We start from the raw sequence: 19,058 nt of genomic DNA, 5'->3' as shown, positions 1-19,058 counted from the left end.
GTGTGAGTTTCTTTCTTGTCAATTTACAGAATATTCTTCCGGCTCCGTAATTTATGTTTTCCCTCCAAGACGCCGTCGTGCTCTTGTGACATTTCCCAGCAGCTGTTGGGAGAACGTCCCTCTAGTGATTTCATGATGACTCGACAGTTAAAAACAGGAACGCTCTTTGTCTTCATTCTGAAAGAGTTTCCCAGAAGAACTCAGAGTCCAGACCTCTTGTGAACGGACACGTTGTGACGAACAGAGGAAGTGAAGGAATGAGTTCAAGCTCCAGCAGGTAGAACGCTGCAGTGTCACTGGAAACAATGACTCGGCTGAATGAGATGAGGCAGGCGGTCCGTGCTGGACAACAATGAACCATTAGCACCAGAGCACAGCGCTGGGTTCTCCTTTGAGCTTTGAACGTGAATATTTCAATCCTCAGTCCCCTCATGACTCATCTTAAGAACCTTTCTGACCCGTTAACCTTCCGCCGAGTCATCATCAATATTGTTGGTTTGGTTTATGACCGAATACCTTTCTATCAGCCTTTAGTGCTTACTGCTAATGAGCAAACATTAGCATGCTAACTCATCAGGTATAGACGGAGAACAGGGTGAACAGTAACACATCAGCATGTTAGCATCCTGATGTTAGCATTTCACTAGAAGCCTCACACATCTGGATCATCAACTAATCCACTCGTTTCTCACCTGAAAGAAGAAGCTGAGCTCCTGTAGATCAGACGTCACCTGCAGTTCCTGAAGAACGATGAATAAAAAGAACAAACTGAGAAAAGTCTTCATGAAATGAAGGAAACAGCAAAACTCTGAAAACATCCGTTTACAAAAACTCTCTCACAACTCGATCAGCCTTATTTATACTGATGGATATATTTAGATATAATATTTGAACAATGTACTTAAATATAGAATTTTGTGATGAATTTCATCTTTCTTAGAATACGTGCTCGATTTAAATTACATTTATGATTATTGTAGGACTCTCCCAAGATATTATCCTTTGCAGAAATGGTTTAAGGTATTTCATTGACTTTCCTGCAGTGGATTTCTTTCAGTCTGTCTTCTCTGAAAGCTGTAAAGCATCAGAGACCACTGGGACCAGTGGTCTCTGCTAACGGGTCGTGGTGCTACCAGCAAGCTCCCAGGTGTGAACATTACACCGGCGGAAAGAAAGACGCACCGGTCAGCGTTCGATAAATAAACATGAAGATATTCCTCTGAGCCTCCGCACATGTTTTCAACGTGAGCAGAATCCCACTGAAGTCAACGTGCGTCCAAGTCATCTCCATTCATCTGCACATTCAAACAAATGAAGACATTCACAGACGAACCCAACAGCAGGATCGTGTTCAGGATTCCTACATGTGTCCCATTGACTTGCATTAAAAGTCAGAAACGTGTTTGTTACCACGATTTACATTCATTGTTGCAAAGATTGCAGAAAAAGCCGTAAACAGTCGTTTCATCTTTCTGCAAGATAATTTGTAACGTGATGTAAATCAATGTGAGAACTCTTTCTCTTGACTTGCATCCATCGAGACTTTAGACAAACATGACTTTCTATCGGCTCAAAACATCTCAGGGACTCACTTTGTTTTTTTATTCTATGATAAATACAGAAATGATAACTCCCTAATAGTTTATATTCACACATTTTTGCAGTTTGTCTTAAAATGGGGGCATTTCAGACAAACGTAGACTATTTAAACCTCATTTATGGGAATGTGTTTGATGCCGAATGTCAATAAAATAAAAATATAATTCATAAAAAATAAGTTGAACAGAGTTCAGCTTTAACGCAAAAAGAAAGAAAGGTGTTTGATTGCTGCTGTAAACGCTCCTTCATTGTGAATAAAACAGAATACAGCCGCTATCAGCAGAGTGCACTGCACTGTTTACAGGGAAACTGGATTTCCCTCCCAACATGCATCTGTCTGCAGGATTGCAGCTGATTTTGTCGACGGTCAAACCGACGACTCAAAAGTACAGATGACGAGTAAACGGAAATCTCTAAGTCTCTAAATCCTTCAGAGACCCACATTCTCAGAAATGATTTTACTTTTCATGTCGCTGAACAGTTTCTCTGACTGCATCAATCGAGGTAATTATGAACGGCCGTGTGGGAATTAGAGGAACTAGATTGATAATTATTCGCTCTGCAGGAATGCAGCAGTCTGTTTTGGGGGGGGGGGGGGGGGGGGGGGACTGAACTTTGAAGTTGCTGATTTGTGGACATGACGTCTAGTTTGAGGTGAAGCCTCGTTAGAGCAGCGCTCTGCTGCAGTGAACATCACATCACATCAGACAGAACTGCTGATCAATGCACGCACGCACGCACGCACGCACACGCACACACACACGCACACACACACACACACACACACACACACACACACACACACACACACACACACACACACACACACACACACACACACACACACACACACACACACCTTCACATGAGAAGCACAGAATCAGATGGTGTGTCTCCATGAATGGCAGAAGACGTTGTTTGGGCCGGAGGTGGATTCCCAAAGTGACTCTGCGCTCTGCTCCTTGTGCCTCCAGCTGCTGCCGTACCTGCAGGCCAACCTGACGGGCTTCAAGAACCTGGAGATCATGAACTTCCGGAAGGGCAGCGTGGTCGTCAACAGCAAGCTGAAGTTCGCCAAGTCGGTGCCGTACAACATCACCGAGGCGGTCCACGGCATCCTGGAGGAGTTCTGCTCCGCCGCCTCCAAGAACCTGCACATCCAGATCGACACCCGCTCTCTGGATGTGGAACCAGGTCCAGTACCGTCTCTGACCCTCTGACCCACAACCCAGTTTCAGGGGCGCTTTCTGCTCACGTCACATTGTTCTCTGTAGTATAAAGTTCTGCTATATATATATATATATATATATATATATATATATATATATATATATATATAGAGAGAGAGAGAGCAGGTTGGTTCATGGGTACTGATGTTATATTCTCTTGTTCTTTTTCTCTCCTCTGCAGCCGATCAGGCCGACGCCTGCAAGTTCCTGGCGTGCGAGGAGTTCTCCCGCTGCGTGCTGAGCGGCCGGGCGAAGGAGGCCCGGTGTCAGTGCGAGCCGGGCTTCCTGTCGGTGGACGGCCTGCCCTGTCAGAGCCTGTGCGTCCTGAAGCCCGACTACTGCCGAGGAGGCGACTGCCACGTTCTCCCCGGACGTGGAGCCGTGTGCAGGTAACGAAAGGAACGCTGTGATCGGTTCCCCACATTACCCACGCGTTCACGAGCAAGCGTGACGGTTTGCTGTTGAACTCTGATGATATTAGGCCACTGCATTATAATAACCTGCTCAGAGACTAGAGGACAGCTATCGCTCTCCTCGCTCTCCACGTCGCTCCTCGTCGCTCCACGGACGGACGGACAGATGGATTTATAGATGTTGTTGATCAGCTGGCTGGAAATTAAAAATAGATACTTTTGTTTACGGATTGTGTATTTCTGTAGTTTTGTGTATTTCCACTAATGTTTCAGCTGAATACGTCATTTCTTTTCTACCCTGAGGATTCTCTCTCTCTTCTCTTCCGCTCTGCTGTAGTCCAGCACATCTGCAGCATGTTCAGGTCTTCTGTGAGATCTTCTCTCTGAATCCATGTCTGTAGATTCTTCAGTGCTCGTGAAGAAGAGTTGCTGTAGCTGCACTTTCACACCTTCATCTGTTTCTCTTTCCACAGATACAAAGACGGCTTCTCCCTGCCGGGCCAGTTGAGGAAACATATCGGATCGGATGTCGCCTGAGAATCCTAGAGAAGGTAGCGAGGTCGTTCCCTTTGAATCCCCACGTGTGCGATCATGTTCCTGCTGGAGAGGACGGTGCACAGCAAGGCTTCAGCTTTACTGTAAAGCTGAGCGAGGAGCCGCTGTGATCTGATGATGCAGAGAAAACCTGCAGCTTCACATCAAAGCCACACGTGAAACAAACACTGAAGCATCACATGAAACAAACACTAAAGCATCACATGAAACAAACACTGAAGCATCACATGAAACAAACACTGAAGCATCACATGAAACAAACACTGAAGCATCACATGAAACAAACACTAAAGCATCACATGAAACAAACACTAAAGCATCACATGAAACAAACACTGAAGCATCACATGAAACAAACACTAAAGCATCACATGAAACAAACACTAAAGCATCACATGAAACAAACACTGAAGCATCACATGAAACAAACACTAAAGCATCACATGAAACAAACACTGAAGCATCACATGAAACAAACACTAAAGCATCACATGAAACAAACACTAAAGCATCACATGAAACAAACACTAAAGCATCACATGAAACAAATACTGAAGCATCACATGAAACAAACACTAAAGCATCACATGAAACAAACACTGAAGCATCACATGAAACAAACACTGAAGCATCACATGAAACAAACACTAAAGCATCACATGAAACAAACACTGAAGCATCACATGAAACAAACACTAAAGCATCACATGAAACAAACACTGAAGCATCACATGAAACAAACACTAAAGCATCACATGAAACAAACACTAAAGCATCACATGAAACAAACACTGAAGCATCACATGAAACAAACACTGAAGCATCACATGAAACAAACACTGAAGCATCACGTGAAACAAACACTGAAGCATCACATGAAACAAACACTAAAGCATCACATGAAACAAACACTGAAGCATCACATGAAACAAACACTAAAGCATCACATGAAACAAACACTGAAGCATCACATGAAACAAACACTAAAGCATCACATGAAACAAACACTAAAGCATCACATGAAACAAACACTAAAGCATCACATGAAACAAATACTGAAGCATCACATGAAACAAACACTAAAGCATCACATGAAACAAACACTGAAGCATCACATGAAACAAACACTGAAGCATCACATGAAACAAACACTGAAGCATCACATGAAACAAATACTGAAGCATCACATGAAACAAACACTAAAGCATCACATGAAACAAACACTGAAGCATCACATGAAACAAACACTGAAGCATCACATGAAACAAACACTGAAGCATCACATGAAACAAACACTGAAGCATCACATGAAACAAACACTAAAGCATCACATGAAACAAACACTAAAGCATCACATGAAACAAACACTAAAGCATCACATGAAACAAACACTGAAGCATCACATGAAACAAACACTGAAGCATCACATGAAACAAACACTAAAGCATCACATGAAACAAACACTGAAGCATCACATGAAACAAACACTGAAGCATCACATGAAACAAACACTAAAGCATCACATGAAACAAACACTGAAGCATCACATGAAACAAACACTAAAGCATCACATGAAACAAACACTAAAGCATCACATGAAACAAACACTGAAGCATCACATGAAACAAACACTGAAGCATCACATGAAACAAACACTAAAGCATCACATGAAACAAACACCGAAGCATCACATGAAACAAACACTAAAGCATCACATGAAACAAACACTAAAGCATCACATGAAACAAACACTGAAGCATCACATGAAACAAACACTAAAGCATCACATGAAACAAACACTAAAGCATCACATGAAACAAACACTGAAGCATCACATGAAACAAACACTGAAGCATCACATGAAACAAACACTGAAGCATCACATGAAACAAACACTAAAGCATCACATGAAACAAACACTAAAGCATCACATGAAACAAACACTGAAGCATCACATGAAACAAACACTGAAGCATCACATGAAACAAACACTGAAGCATCACATGAAACAAACACTGAAGCATCACATGAAACAAACACTAAAGCATCACATGAAACAAACACTGAAGCATCACATGAAACAAACACTAAAGCATCACATGAAACAAACACTAAAGCATCACATGAAACAAACACTAAAGCATCACATGAAACAAACACTGAAGCATCACATGAAACAAACACTAAAGCATCACATGAAACAAACACTAAAGCATCACATGAAACAAACACTAAAGCATCACATGAAACAAACACTGAAGCATCACATGAAACAAACACTGAAGCATCACATGAAACAAACACTGAAGCATCACATGAAACAAACACTAAAGCATCACATGAAACAAACACTGAAGCATCACATGAAACAAACACTAAAGCATCACATGAAACAAACACTAAAGCATCACATGAAACAAACACTGAAGCATCACATGAAACAAACACTGAAGCATCACATGAAACAAACACTAAAGCATCACATGAAACAAACACTGAAGCATCACATGAAACAAACACTAAAGCATCACATGAAACAAACACTAAAGCATCACATGAAACAAACACTAAAGCATCACATGAAACAAACACTAAAGCATCACATGAAACAAACACTGAAGCATCACATGAAACAAACACTAAAGCATCACATGAAACAAACACTGAAGCATCACATGAAACAAACACTAAAGCATCACATGAAACAAACACCGAAGCATCACATGAAACAAACACCGAAGCATCACATGAAACAAACACTAAAGCATCACATGAAACAAACACCGAAGCATCACATGAAACAAACACCGAAGCATCACATGAAACAAACACTGAAGCATCACATGAAACAAACACTGAAGCATCACATGAAACAAACACTGAAGCATCACATGAAACAAACACTAAAGCATCACATGAAACAAACACTGAAGCATCACATGAAACAAACACTGAAGCATCACATGAAACAAACACTAAAGCATCACATGAAACAAACACTAAAGCATCACATGAAACAAACACTGAAGCATCACCGCTCCTCATGCAGATGTCTCACTCTGTGAAGCTCCATATGACAGACAGCACTGGGCTTTATGAAATATTATCCAAACTAAACTGACGTCTGATGTTTTATGACATATAGATTCCTTTGAAAATGTTTGTACTGTATTGACTTTTTACAACGTATTTATTTTACATGTACTTTTTTATAATATTTACAACTTTTTATTACATTTTATGGAATGTGAGTGATTTAATGAGTCTACAGACTTAAAGAAACACACTGCTGACTGGTCTCCACGTCTAATGAACTGATCGTTTTAATAAATCTCTCTCTCTTTCAGACTCAATGACCCAGGACTCAAGACTCAATGACCCAGGACTCAATGACCCAAGACTCAATGATTCAGGACTCAAGACTCAATGACCCAGGACTCAATGACCCAGGACTCAATGATTCAGGACTCAAGACTCAATGACCAGGACTCAATGACCCAAGACTCAATGATTCAGGACTCAAGACTCAATGATTCAGGACTCAAGACTCAATGACCCAGGACGCAATGACCCAAGACTCAATGATTCAGGACTCAAGACTCAATGACTCAAGACTCAATGACCCAGGACTCAATGACCCAGGACTCAATGACCCAGGACTCAAGACTCAATGACTCAGGGACTCGTCGCCGCCTCACAGTTAAGAATCAGAAAACGGTGCTGAAGATCTTTCAGGACAGACTTTACTCTTCAGAGCGTCCCATCAGAGGACTTCCTCCTCCAGGACGTCGTCTGCAGCGGCGATGAAGAGGAGCACACCTCTTCGTCGTGGACTACAAACGTTTGCTGCCTCGTGTGTTTGTGTAGTGAACTTGAGCTCAACGCTCTCGGGGAGCAGGCTCTATGTACAGATCTGTAACGTCGTCACCGTATCTTGTAGATTTCATGTAAATAGACAAAACAGATTCACGAATCTTTATTGCTGCTTTTCTGTCATTTGGATTTGTTCCTGTTTAAAGTGTTAAATTGTCATTTCAATGTTCAGTCAGTCGAATAGTTCAAATACAAACTGTTGAATAACAGACGTGGAGTTCTTCATTCAGAAGTATTCCGCAGCATGAAGTGAAAGGAGCCGAGAGAATCGTGGAATCTTTCTTTATTCATCCGTTAGAGATCAGCGTTAGAAAAGTGACGGTGGCCGACGGCAGCGCTTCCCGAGGAGGAACGATTGTGACGTGTGGAGACATTTTCACGATACATTTCAGAAGCAACACATCTACGTTCATCACTCAGGTGTTACAAACCGAATACTGAGGTCAGAGATGAGCGTGGCCCCTTTGAAGGCAGCATTAACAGACAGGAAATCACTGCTTCTGATCAGAGTCGAGCCGAACCGGATCTCTGGAGAGAGTTCTGGTGCTGCTCGTCTTTGATGCGACAGGTTGCGTCACCTGAAGCAGGAGACCAGCGTCTCTTCAGCCCTTTGTCAGGACGAGCTGAAGAGCAGCGAGTCTTCTCCCGTTATCTGGACGACCGGACCGCCGGCGTGTTAATGCTGTTTAACAAGAGGAGGCCAGACCAGCCGAGTCTTTGTTGTGCGGAGGAGAGCGTCCACAGGAGGAGAAAGCTCAGGAACAAACCCGGCGACCTCGGCTGAGTAAAGGTCACAGCAGATTGTCTTTACACGTTCTACGTAGCCGTCACAGGAAGAGTTTGCTTCGTCTCATTTATTGCTTCTGGTTGAAGTCGAAACTGTTCTTTCCATAAATAAACGTTCACATTCCAGTGGAAACATCTGCACAGAACATATTCAGCGTTCCAGTTCAAGATGTGAATGAGATTTAAACACTTCTGAGATCACACGACATCCTGAAACAGATTATTTTAAGATGAATCACAATAAACACGTGAATCACTGCATTGGCAAATGTTTCCTTGTGTAAAGAGATCAGATCTGAAGAGATGGTACAGATATTATTCTGTTTATTGTTGCAGCACTGATCTGGTCTCAAACAGCCTGCGAGGAGTTGCATAATTATTTCACATGTTCTGCTTCGCTTAATAAACGCAGACAAACAATAATAATAATAATAATAATAATAATAATAATAATCATAAGTGAGCTGAATTACTGCTCGGCCAAAAAACAAAGAAAAACCCAACGAGGGCTCAAAGTTCCATCTGATCAGCGTCAAACATTCATCACCACAAGAAGAAATCAGCGAGGTCTCCGCTTCCATCGGGTTGGAAAGACAAAAGGAAAAGAAGCGTTGAGACGTGAGATCTGACTGAACGGAGAGCGAGTGTTTGATTCCTGAGAACCGGGGAGACGATGTCAACAGCAGGTTAGAGAAGCAACACGCCAGAGACACCAGTGTCACAATCAGGAATGCATCATTACAGAGCAATTACGGGGGGGGGGCTTTGAAGAAAGAAAAATAAATTCCTACTTGTGGCGTTTAAAGCCGTGTTACAGTAGCAGCAAGGCCTCGTAGTTAAGACGGAACAGAACTCCTCGGATGTTTCTGCATAGGGTTCAATGCTAAACGTGGCCCCTCCCCCAATTTGAAGAACCAAAAGCCAGCGAGAAAGTAAAACACGAGGAGGAACAAAAGGACAGCAGAGAGAACTCGTTGGCGTGAAAGCCCCTGCAGGCAGAACTCGGGGCGGTTTCGCTCACGCTGTTTACTTTAGGTAGCTGGTGCAGTCGTCCCTTTGTTTTAAAGTGTAGAAGCCCCTCCCCCTCCGCACAGATGCCCCTCCCCCTCCGCAGCGGTCTACTTGAGCACGCTCTGCAGCATGGCCGTGGCGTAGGTGGGGCGCGCCTGCCGGCTCTCGATGGCGGTGCGGAGGTACAGAGTCCCGCCGCACCGATCCCAGAACTCCTCGAACTGCCGGGGGAGGATCTCCGCTCCTCTCTTCCTGGAGAGACCCGTCTCCTCCAGACTCAGCTCGCACATCTCCATGTCGTCCTTCCCTGCAGGACGGAGGCACAGATGATAATATATGCATAAGATATAATATATATATAAGATATAATATATATATAAAATATGATATATATATATATATACACATTATATACTGTCAAACATTTACAGCAGCTCCAGGCTAAAGGAGCGAGTTATGATTTATTACGTTCTCTAATAAAGAACAAACATTTGATCTGCACCAAAGGGACGGCTTCGTTTTACTGGTTATGAAACTATATAATACGCAGAGAACTCCGTGTCCTCGTCTCCCTCGTCTGTCCTCATAAACTACGTCATCATGAATCAATACTCGCTGCACCGCCGTCTCCGTCCTGTTCTGATGAGAACAGGAGCCGAGCGCCGCCGTCCTCCAGAGAACATCTTCACAAATCCTGATGCATGGATCGTGGGAGACGTCCGACTCCTCACAAAAACAAAGAGCCTCACGTCGTCCAGTGAAGGACGGCCCCTTCATCATCATCACCATCATCATCAAGATGATGATGATGGTGAATGTGCTGCACAAAGTCAAACGTTTATTGAAGTGTCACTTTTGATTTCTTTCTGTCAGAGTATCGACTTCTCCTTCTACCCTTCCCTCCCTCTCCTTCCCTCCTTCCTTCCCTCTCTCCTCCCTTCCCTCCTCCCCCCTCCTTCTACCCTTCCTTCCCTCTCTCCTCCTTTCCCTCCCTCCTCCGTCCTTCACCGGTTTCTTGAGAGAAGCTTTTGTCCGCACTGACCTGCCACCAGGACGATGGGGTGTTTATCGGGGTGCAGCTCCATCTGCCGGGCGATCCAGGGCCCGTCGAAGTGCGCGTACCACCAGCCCTTCTTCTTGTTCTGGGGGTCTTTGTACTGGTCGCCCGGCCGGATGAACGGGATGCGGAAGTAGCGCTGCTGCCGGTTCATCGCCACCTCGTACTGCCGCGCCGGGATGGGCGGGGCCGGGTTCTGCCGGGCTGTTCGTCGGATGCAAAACAAACCAAAGCGTGAGACGTCTTTACTCAGACGACAGCAGGAGTCGGCGGCCATCTTTACATGCGGCCTGAAAGGGGAGGACGGCGGAACCTTCAGCCTTACTCCCGTTGATCACCCCGAGCTCAACTCGAGACTTTGACGAAGAATCACAGAAGTATATTCAGTGTGCTGCGTTTCAGGGATGCCAGATAGTTTTTTTAAATTTTACATAAATTAGTGCAGTTAGCTTAGCTTAGCATAAAGACAGGAAACTAGAGGAAAGTCTACCAGCACCTTTAAAGCTCTCTGAACACTGCGTACTTTGTTTTATTCTGTAATAAGTTGATCATATATTTCTCTACACTCGCTGCCTCAAAACGAGACACGAGCTCATCTGCTCACTCGCGGGATTATTAGATATCTGAAGTGTTTGTGCTGTTGACAGAGAACAATGGGAGAGATTCAAACAGGAATAAGGCTGTAAAATAATAAAAACATGGAACAAAGAATCCCAGTCAGCTCCAGCATGCTCCTCTCTGCATGTAGACACTGAGCCCCGCTGCTGACCTCAGGTCAGGGTTGAATAATGAACCCCCCCCCCCCCCCCCTCTAAACCCACTGAGCGGGGGGGGGGGGGGGGGCATGAAGCGTGCCAGATGCTGATGAAGAGGGTTTGCATTCTCATGAAACACATTATTATCTGCAGAAGAGTGCCTTTAATTAAAGACTCATTTTAATAATGTTTCATTTGAACAATCAAGGACTGAGCATAAACGATTCTCTTGTTTCCACATCAGTCCAGCTTGTTGAAGGATTGTCTGTTTATTACGTTAATTATTACGTTAACAGAAGCGCTTTTGTTTCTTTAGTTCAGCTGCTCCGTGATGAAACCAGAGAAATCTTCTTTCACGTATTAAAACTGATTAAACTCGTTAAAATTAGTCTTTTTGCAGCATCAGCAAACTATGAAGCAACTCTTCTGTTTCACCGTCACCAGCAAAGTGTTGCCCAAACACCAGGGAGGGTCAAAAGGACTGCCCCCCCCACCACGTTTAGAAAGGAGGAACGAAAACCCCAAAGAGTTCCCCAACAAAGAGAAATCAGGCTGTTGACCAAACGAGGCCCGCCGGTACCACCGGGGCCCGCCGGTACCACCGGGGCCCGCCGGTACCACCGAGGCCCGCCGGTACCACCGGGGCCCGCCGGTACCAACGAGTACGACTTCCTGAACAAAGTCTGTAAAAACCTGAAATTTAATTTATCTGTAGCAGGAAAAACGTCTTCTCAACGCCCGAAGAACCGACTGTTGAAGTTCAACCGAACAGTTTTTATTATGGAGATAAACACGTCATCTGTGCCTCAACAAAATAGAACATGAAGCTCATTTGAAATGAAATGAACTCAACAGCAGATTGATTTTAAACTTCTGTGAAGGTTCACAAAAAAAACTCCAGAAAAAGCCTGAAATCCTCATTATTACTACTATTACTACTGTTACTATTATTACTATCACTATTATTACTATTACTACTATTACTACTATTACTATTATTATTACTATCATTATTATTATTACCATTACTACTATTACTACTGTTACTATTATTACTATCACTATTATTACTATTACTACTATTACTACTATTATTACTATCATTATTATTATTACCATTACTACTATTACTACTGTTACTATTATTACTATCACTATTATTACTATTACTACTATTACTACCATTACTATTATTATTACTATCATTATTATTATTACCATTACTACTATTACTACTATTACTATCACTATTACTACCATTACTACTATTACTACCATTACTATTATTATTACTATCATTATTATTATTACCATTACTACTATTACTACTATTACTACTATTACTATTATTACTATCACTATTATTATTACTATCATTATTATTACTATCATTATTATCACTATTATTACTATTATTCATCGTTTTGAATGCTTTGATAGCAGCGAGCTACAGATGAGTGAGTTTGACTCTAATCGTTACATTAATGTTTCAGTAGAGTTCACGAGTCTGAACAATCTTTACGAGGCTTTTTCTAACATTAATTCTGAATGAAACATTAAATTTGGTCATTTTCTTGCATCATCAGCAGGTTTAATCTCCATCCTCACACTGACCCTCATGGTAGTCGAGTAGCACTGGAGGCAAAAACCTTCAACACCGTCTCTCCTCTTCCTCCCGTCTCACTGCTGTAAGCGTGATGCTATGCTATGCTATGCTATGCTACCCCCCCATTGAGGATTCCTCAGTGTGGGAGTTTGAATAAGGGAGGAAGTCGCCTCGTCTCTTCATCACGAGGTTGAAATCGACGGCTTCCCGCCTCAATCACTAGAAAGGCCACCTGAAGGGAAACTCATCAAGCTGAGCACAAACCAGAGGAAACCAGTGACCCAGTGAGGAGCAGCCCTGCTATGTTGGGAGGGGGGGTGTTGGGGTTGATAAGGTGGAGGTGATGGTGGAGGGGGGGGGGGGGGGTGTAGCTCTGCTGTTAGTTAGCATCACACACTGGAGGACCACTTACATGCCGTGTTCACAGGAGGAGAGCGATCTGAAAGTAAACATGCAGCTTTTACACACACGGACATACAGCCACAGGAAGTGATGCAACAAAGTGAGCCGAGGAATCGGACGAGACCAGAGGATGAAAACAGACGCGCCGCTGACCAGAGACGATGACCGAGCTTTGACGGCACGATCGTGTTATTCATCACGAGATCAGACCAAATGATGAAGCGCACAGAATGAAACGTATTCTACGTCTGAACATTCACTCTTCAGCGCGTTACTGGAATACTGGACATCAGAGTTCTACTTCAACGGTGGAAATATGTGGAAATGAAGCAACAACTTCCTGAAAGTAATACGAGCGCTCAGTAGATTCTTTAACTGATGATTCTGGGGATGTTCGATGTTTTTATTCCTGTCGATAAATAATAAGTATTGTGTGCATCAACTAAACACACGAATGAGCCTCTCTGTTCTTCCTTCATCACCACGAACACTGTGGAGCTTAATCTGACTCAATCACACACTCACGAGAGCACCGAGTGTGGATTCATCCGCCGCTGAAAATAGTCCAACAAATGAAAACAGATGAGTTTATGTCTCAATCTCTAGTTTCAAGTCTTCTTCAATACAGCATGATGTTCATTTAGTACATTATGGTCCATTTAGAGTCACACAGACCATAAAGCAGGGGATGCTTTAGGGCGGGGCTACAGTGATTGACAGGTCGACACAGAGACGTATACGGCGTCTCTACGTCTCCTCCTCAGTCCATGTAGATTCTTTAATCGTATATATTAACACTTCCTGTTCACTGGTTGCAAAAAACAAGATGGCGACGGCCAAAAAGCAAAACTCGAGGCTTCAAAACATCCACAAACCAACGAGTGCGTCCACTTCTTAGATTCAGTCGGTCTGTGAAGGACTTCCCTGTCAGCTTCTGTTCGTTATCTCTGAACGTTATCGGTGACGTCAGACGTCGGGTTGAGTGAGGCAGCAGAAGAGCAGCAGCTCCTGTGAGAGGATGAATCGCTGGAGTCTGGGCCGTCTGTCAGCGAAACAATGAAGAATCAAACATGTCTGATGACCGACTGCTCTTGACTCTAAGACGATTGGTTGAAAGGTCCCGAGTCAGACTCACACCTCAGGTATGAACACGTGTATCCGTCAGACAGAAGCAGAGCGTGAAGGATATGAGAGAGTGTGAGTGTGTGTGTGGGGGGTCCAATCAGCAGTCTGAGCACAATAGATGGCTCCGAACAAGAGCTCTCTGTCGTCATGACAACCTGACGGCGGGCGGCGAGGTGAGAGTGTTTGTTCGTCGCGTCTGAGCGACGCGTTCAGGTCACCGGCAGACTGACGGGCAGAGCTCATACTTTACACGTCCACGTTGAAGACGTCAAAGAGACGCGTGAGCCACTTCATCACACATGAGGAAAGAAAGGATGAGAGAAGAGAAAGAAAGGAGAGATAGGATTCAACAAGAAAAGAAGATAGAACATGAACAGGTATTTATAGAAGGAAAACGAACATGGAATCTTCCATTGAAGCCCATCGGTGGTGCGATCCTGATGCAGGAAGTCTAACCTGTGATTAAACCCTCAGTGCAGTAAAGCGCATGACGTCGTACCGTAGTCGGTGATAGATTTGGGCGCTCGCTGCTCCGTCTCCGTGTTTCTCTTCTTGTTCTTTGACTTCCAGGTGTGGTAAACCTTGAGCCGGCGGTGGAACTCCTCTCTGCAGGCGGCCAGCAGCTCGATGTCTGCAGAGAACAAACAGGAAGACATCATCAGCACGAGTAAATGGCAGGGACGTCTTCTCCTTCCTGCTTTGTTTTTCAGACCAACAGCAGCTGCTTTCAATCATTTCATGACTTTTAGTTTTCTCTTTTCATTTCAAATTATTTTCACCTGCAAAAATTGGTGTTAAAACCAGGAAACAACCTCCGGTTCTGATGAGTGAAGCCGATGCTTGATGTGTTAAAGCTGCATTCTCTCTAGTGTCCACCAGGGGGCGACTCCTCTGGTTGTATAGAAGTCTATAGAAAATGACTCTACTTCTCTCTTGATTTATTCCCTCAGTAAACATTGTAAACATGAGTTTATGTCTCAATCTCTAGTTTCAAGTCTTCTTCAATACAGCATGATGTTCATTTAGTACATTATGCTCCATTTAGAGTCACACAGACCATAAAGCAGGGGATGCTTTAGGGCGGGGCTACACGCTGATTGACAGGTCTCTAATAGACCATAAAGCAGGGGATGCTTAGGGCGGGCTTAGTGTGATTGACAGGTCAACACCAGAGACGTGTACGGCGTCTCTACGTCTCCTCCTCAGTCCAGATATGGTCACTTCCTGTTCACTGGTCACGTCCACTTCTTATATTCAGTCTGTGGTTAAACTGACTGTTTGAGGGGAAACTGTCTTATTTTCTTTATCGGGACTAAAACAGAGGGATTGGTGCGTCACAAACTAAAATCTCTTTGCATGAACCAATAAGATTCCTCTTCACTGTCCACACACTTTGTTGTGATGAGGCTCACAACATTATTACCGACAGGTATTTGACTTTTGTTACATTTTCTCTCCAAAACTGCCACAACAACCATTAATATCTTTACAAGAAAATCAATGTGTGTGTGAAGGTGAAGAGGCATGAAGATCATTGAAAACATGCAATGCATCATCCAACAGTGAACAATGAGATGCTGAATGCACACTAAGAGCTCAGGTAACCTGAAGGAAGAGGCAGACTAAATATTAATTAAAATTAAAAAAACGTTAGAATTTAGCGTGCAGAGCAGAAACCACTGCAGGATAGAAACCAGATGTCAACAGCCTCCTCGTCGCTCTGCTACATTCCATTCTGCAGATCATCATCAGTATTCAATCTGCCCATCTGTCTGGGAGGCGAGGTGTGTGTGTGTGTGTGTGTGTGTGTCTCCCTCCTCGTCCTTCACGCTTCCAGCGGCGGGGATGAGGACGGGTCAGCTCCGGGTTAAGCTCCACATTATGAGGGCGAAACAGAAGGAAGAGGTGGAGATATTCTCTTTACCTCCATTATTAAAGATGAGAATATGAACACATCCACTGTCATCAGGGTGAGCTCATGCTGCTGAAGAAGTGTTGACATCTGTTACCGACCACAATGTGAAACAAATACTTCACTACAAATGTGTCAAAGTAACAGTTTGTCCGTTTTGACGTCTGGATAAGAAGCTACAGGCCACCGGCTAGTTAGCTTAGCATAAAGACCGGAACAGTCTAGCGCGACTCTGTCCAAAGCTGCTACAAAGCTGCTCCAAAGCGTACAAGTGAGAATTCTGTTCTGATGTTATTTAATCGTCTGAGGAAATCTAATTCTTTAGTTTGTAGTTTTTAAACATGTCTGTTGGTAAACTTTGAAGTCGATCAAAGAGGTTCATCCTCTGGAGAGCAATAATGAGCTCCACGATAATCATTTAAAGATACGATTATTAAATATCAAGCCTGCAGAGCTTACAATTCGGCTGGGGCTGCAGGGAACGGTCAAGCAGTGAGACCGTTGTTAGGACTCATCTTCTGGGGACAATGAACCCTCATAAAGTGAATGGAACTGTGGCTGTTGAGAGATAATTTGTCATGGAGCTTCAAGGGAACATTTTGGCTTAATAGTGGTGCAACAGCAAAGGTCATGTCAGCAAAGGTATTTGAAACCTTCCTCTGGGGACCAAGACAAATGATAGATTCCATGTCATTCTGACCAACATCCCTCTGGACCACAGTGTTCAAACCGGCCTGTTTAAAGCGCGACCATAACTGAAGAGAAGTGTAAAAGATTGCTGTATTTGTTGCGGTTCCTTCAGAAGATTGCAGGGTTTTCCGGTGTTTATTTTGGGGTAAATTCCATCGGCGCCATGTTGGCGATGACTCGGCGACACTCACCACACGAGGTATTGATGGCGTCCCGCAGCTCGGCGTACTTCCACTTGCTCAGCTCGTACTTCTTGGCGTCGGCAGCAGCCTTGGTGGCCTGGACCAGCGGACCTCTAGGAAAACAAGACAAGGGGGGCCGCCGGAGAAGTCAGCAAACAAATATCCTACCACCATTGCATTGTGGGGGAAAAAACGGCAGCAAGGGGAACGTAAGAGGACGGGGTCATTCGCTTCAATCTGAATTCATGTCAAAAAAAGGATTTGCAAGTTATGTTTTAACTTAGTAAGAACTAGATGGGTGAAGTTTACAGATAGAAGTACAACAAATAGTTTCATTTGATTTAATGTTATATTTTCACACCTACTGACTCCAACAAACACTATTAATCCTGTTCTACATTTTATATTTCTACGTCAGGTATGCGTTGTTAAAGGCAGCTCTAAAGCAGTTCCTCTTACAGTAAACTGCACCCGACCTGAGAGGAATAAGAACCACAGCTTCAACACAGCAGGATGAGCATTGGCTGCAGACGTTAAGGTGAAAGCGAGGAAGACACGGGGAGTCCGATTAGCAGCATGGGAGTAGCAGAAGGACAAAGAAAGATGTCTACAATAGACCTGTAGAGGCTTTGAGATCATTGTTAAAACGCATGCCGTCTCAGCGCCTTTTTAATCCGTGACCGGGATTAAGAACACCGGGGAAATTGGGAGGCGGGACCCCGCTGGTTCTCTAATCCTATTGGGTGCTGAAGGTGCATTATAACGTTATCATGATGTGCTTCTCAGAAAACAAGTGAAGAGAAAGAGAGAATGTAAATAAATGATTGATCATATTAGAAAACAATAGAACTAAACCACACAGATTCTGTCTGGTTTAGCAGGAAGTCCGCAGAGTTTAAACATTTAACGAGCAGCTTCTTCACCCGGCAAACGTCTGCAGGTCGAAGGTCAATGAGACGAAATGTGCATTCAAATAAAGATTAAAATGAAGAAGAAAAGCATGAGAAACCTGCAGCGGATATCAAACCGCTCATCAGAATTCTTCAGTTCGATCATGAAGAAAATCAACGTTGCAGATTTCTGCGTCTCATGTGATCAGAGGCTGGTGCGTGGAGGCGATCGACTGAGATTCATTTGGTGTGAACGGTTCGTACCCACCTCGCCAGCAGCTCGGACATTTCTTTCGCCATTTCCTCCCTAAAAAGCACGACGTCAGCGTTTTTAAATGTTAGTAAAACGTTGGATCAGGTAGTATACAAAGTACTGCACAGAAATACTCATAGCAGATACATGACATGAGGAAGGAGGAGATGAAGAGGAGGCTTTAGGAGAGAAGAGAAGGAAAGGAGGAACAAAAGAATATATGAGTGAAGAAGAAGAAGAAGAAGAAGAAGGAGAAATACAAAATGTGAGAAAAAAGGTTCAACAGTCGACAAGAAGAAACTAAAAATCTGCTAATTTGCAAAAGAAAATGTTTTGAGAAAAAATGTAATTCCACCAAAAACATTTGTATCTTTTTAACGTGGAGCGACTACTTTGGATGTTTAACATAATATTTAATAAACTCATCTGTTCACGTGTGGAAACACTCATTTTTACAAATCTGCTACTTTAGTGATGTATTTAAGTCTTGAATAGTACTGAATACTATTGTGTTGTAACATTGTACTGATAATATTAGGACACTTCATTTTAATAACCTGCTCAGGGACTACAGATGAAAACAAGCTTTAGTGTTGATTAATGTGCACCGTCTCTGGTAAATAGATCAATAAAAAAATAAAATAAAAAAAATGAAATAGATAAATAAAATAGATAAATAAAACAGATAAATACCTGAAGACTTCACTGAAGTGTATTTCT

The 19,058-nt window shown here is 43.3% G+C and overlaps 1 protein-coding gene across 6 annotated transcripts in view; it reads right to left on the bottom strand.

Annotated features, from left to right (window-relative positions):
• Positions 1-9,571: 9,571 nt before the first annotated feature.
• Positions 9,572-19,058, bottom strand: part of LOC306793152 (unconventional myosin-VI-like) — a 69,364-nt gene continuing 59,877 nt past the window's right edge. For 3 of the 6 annotated variants that reach the window (XM_079290626.1, XM_079290628.1, XM_079290629.1), the window contains 5 exons: positions 17,205-17,308; positions 14,911-15,042; positions 13,297-13,323; positions 10,509-10,727; positions 9,572-9,773 (listed from right to left, as the gene is read on the bottom strand). In XM_079290626.1, the coding sequence (XP_079146752.1) occupies positions 9,574-9,773; positions 10,509-10,727; positions 13,297-13,323; positions 14,911-15,042; positions 17,205-17,308 (682 nt within the window). In that variant the 3' untranslated portion in view covers positions 9,572-9,573. Of the gene's footprint in view, positions 9,774-10,508; positions 10,728-13,296; positions 13,324-14,910; positions 15,043-17,204; positions 17,309-18,353; positions 18,393-19,058 lie in introns of all 6 variants that reach the window. The other 3 variants (XM_079290627.1, XM_079290630.1, XM_079290632.1) reach the window with 2 other exon arrangements.

This window comes from Melanostigma gelatinosum (assembly GCF_949748355.1).
Source record: "Melanostigma gelatinosum genome assembly, chromosome: 19".
Lineage (NCBI taxonomy): Eukaryota > Metazoa > Chordata > Actinopteri > Perciformes > Zoarcidae > Melanostigma > Melanostigma gelatinosum.
Note: the sequence above shows the minus strand (reverse complement) of the source record. Positions and strands in the feature narration are given on the sequence as shown.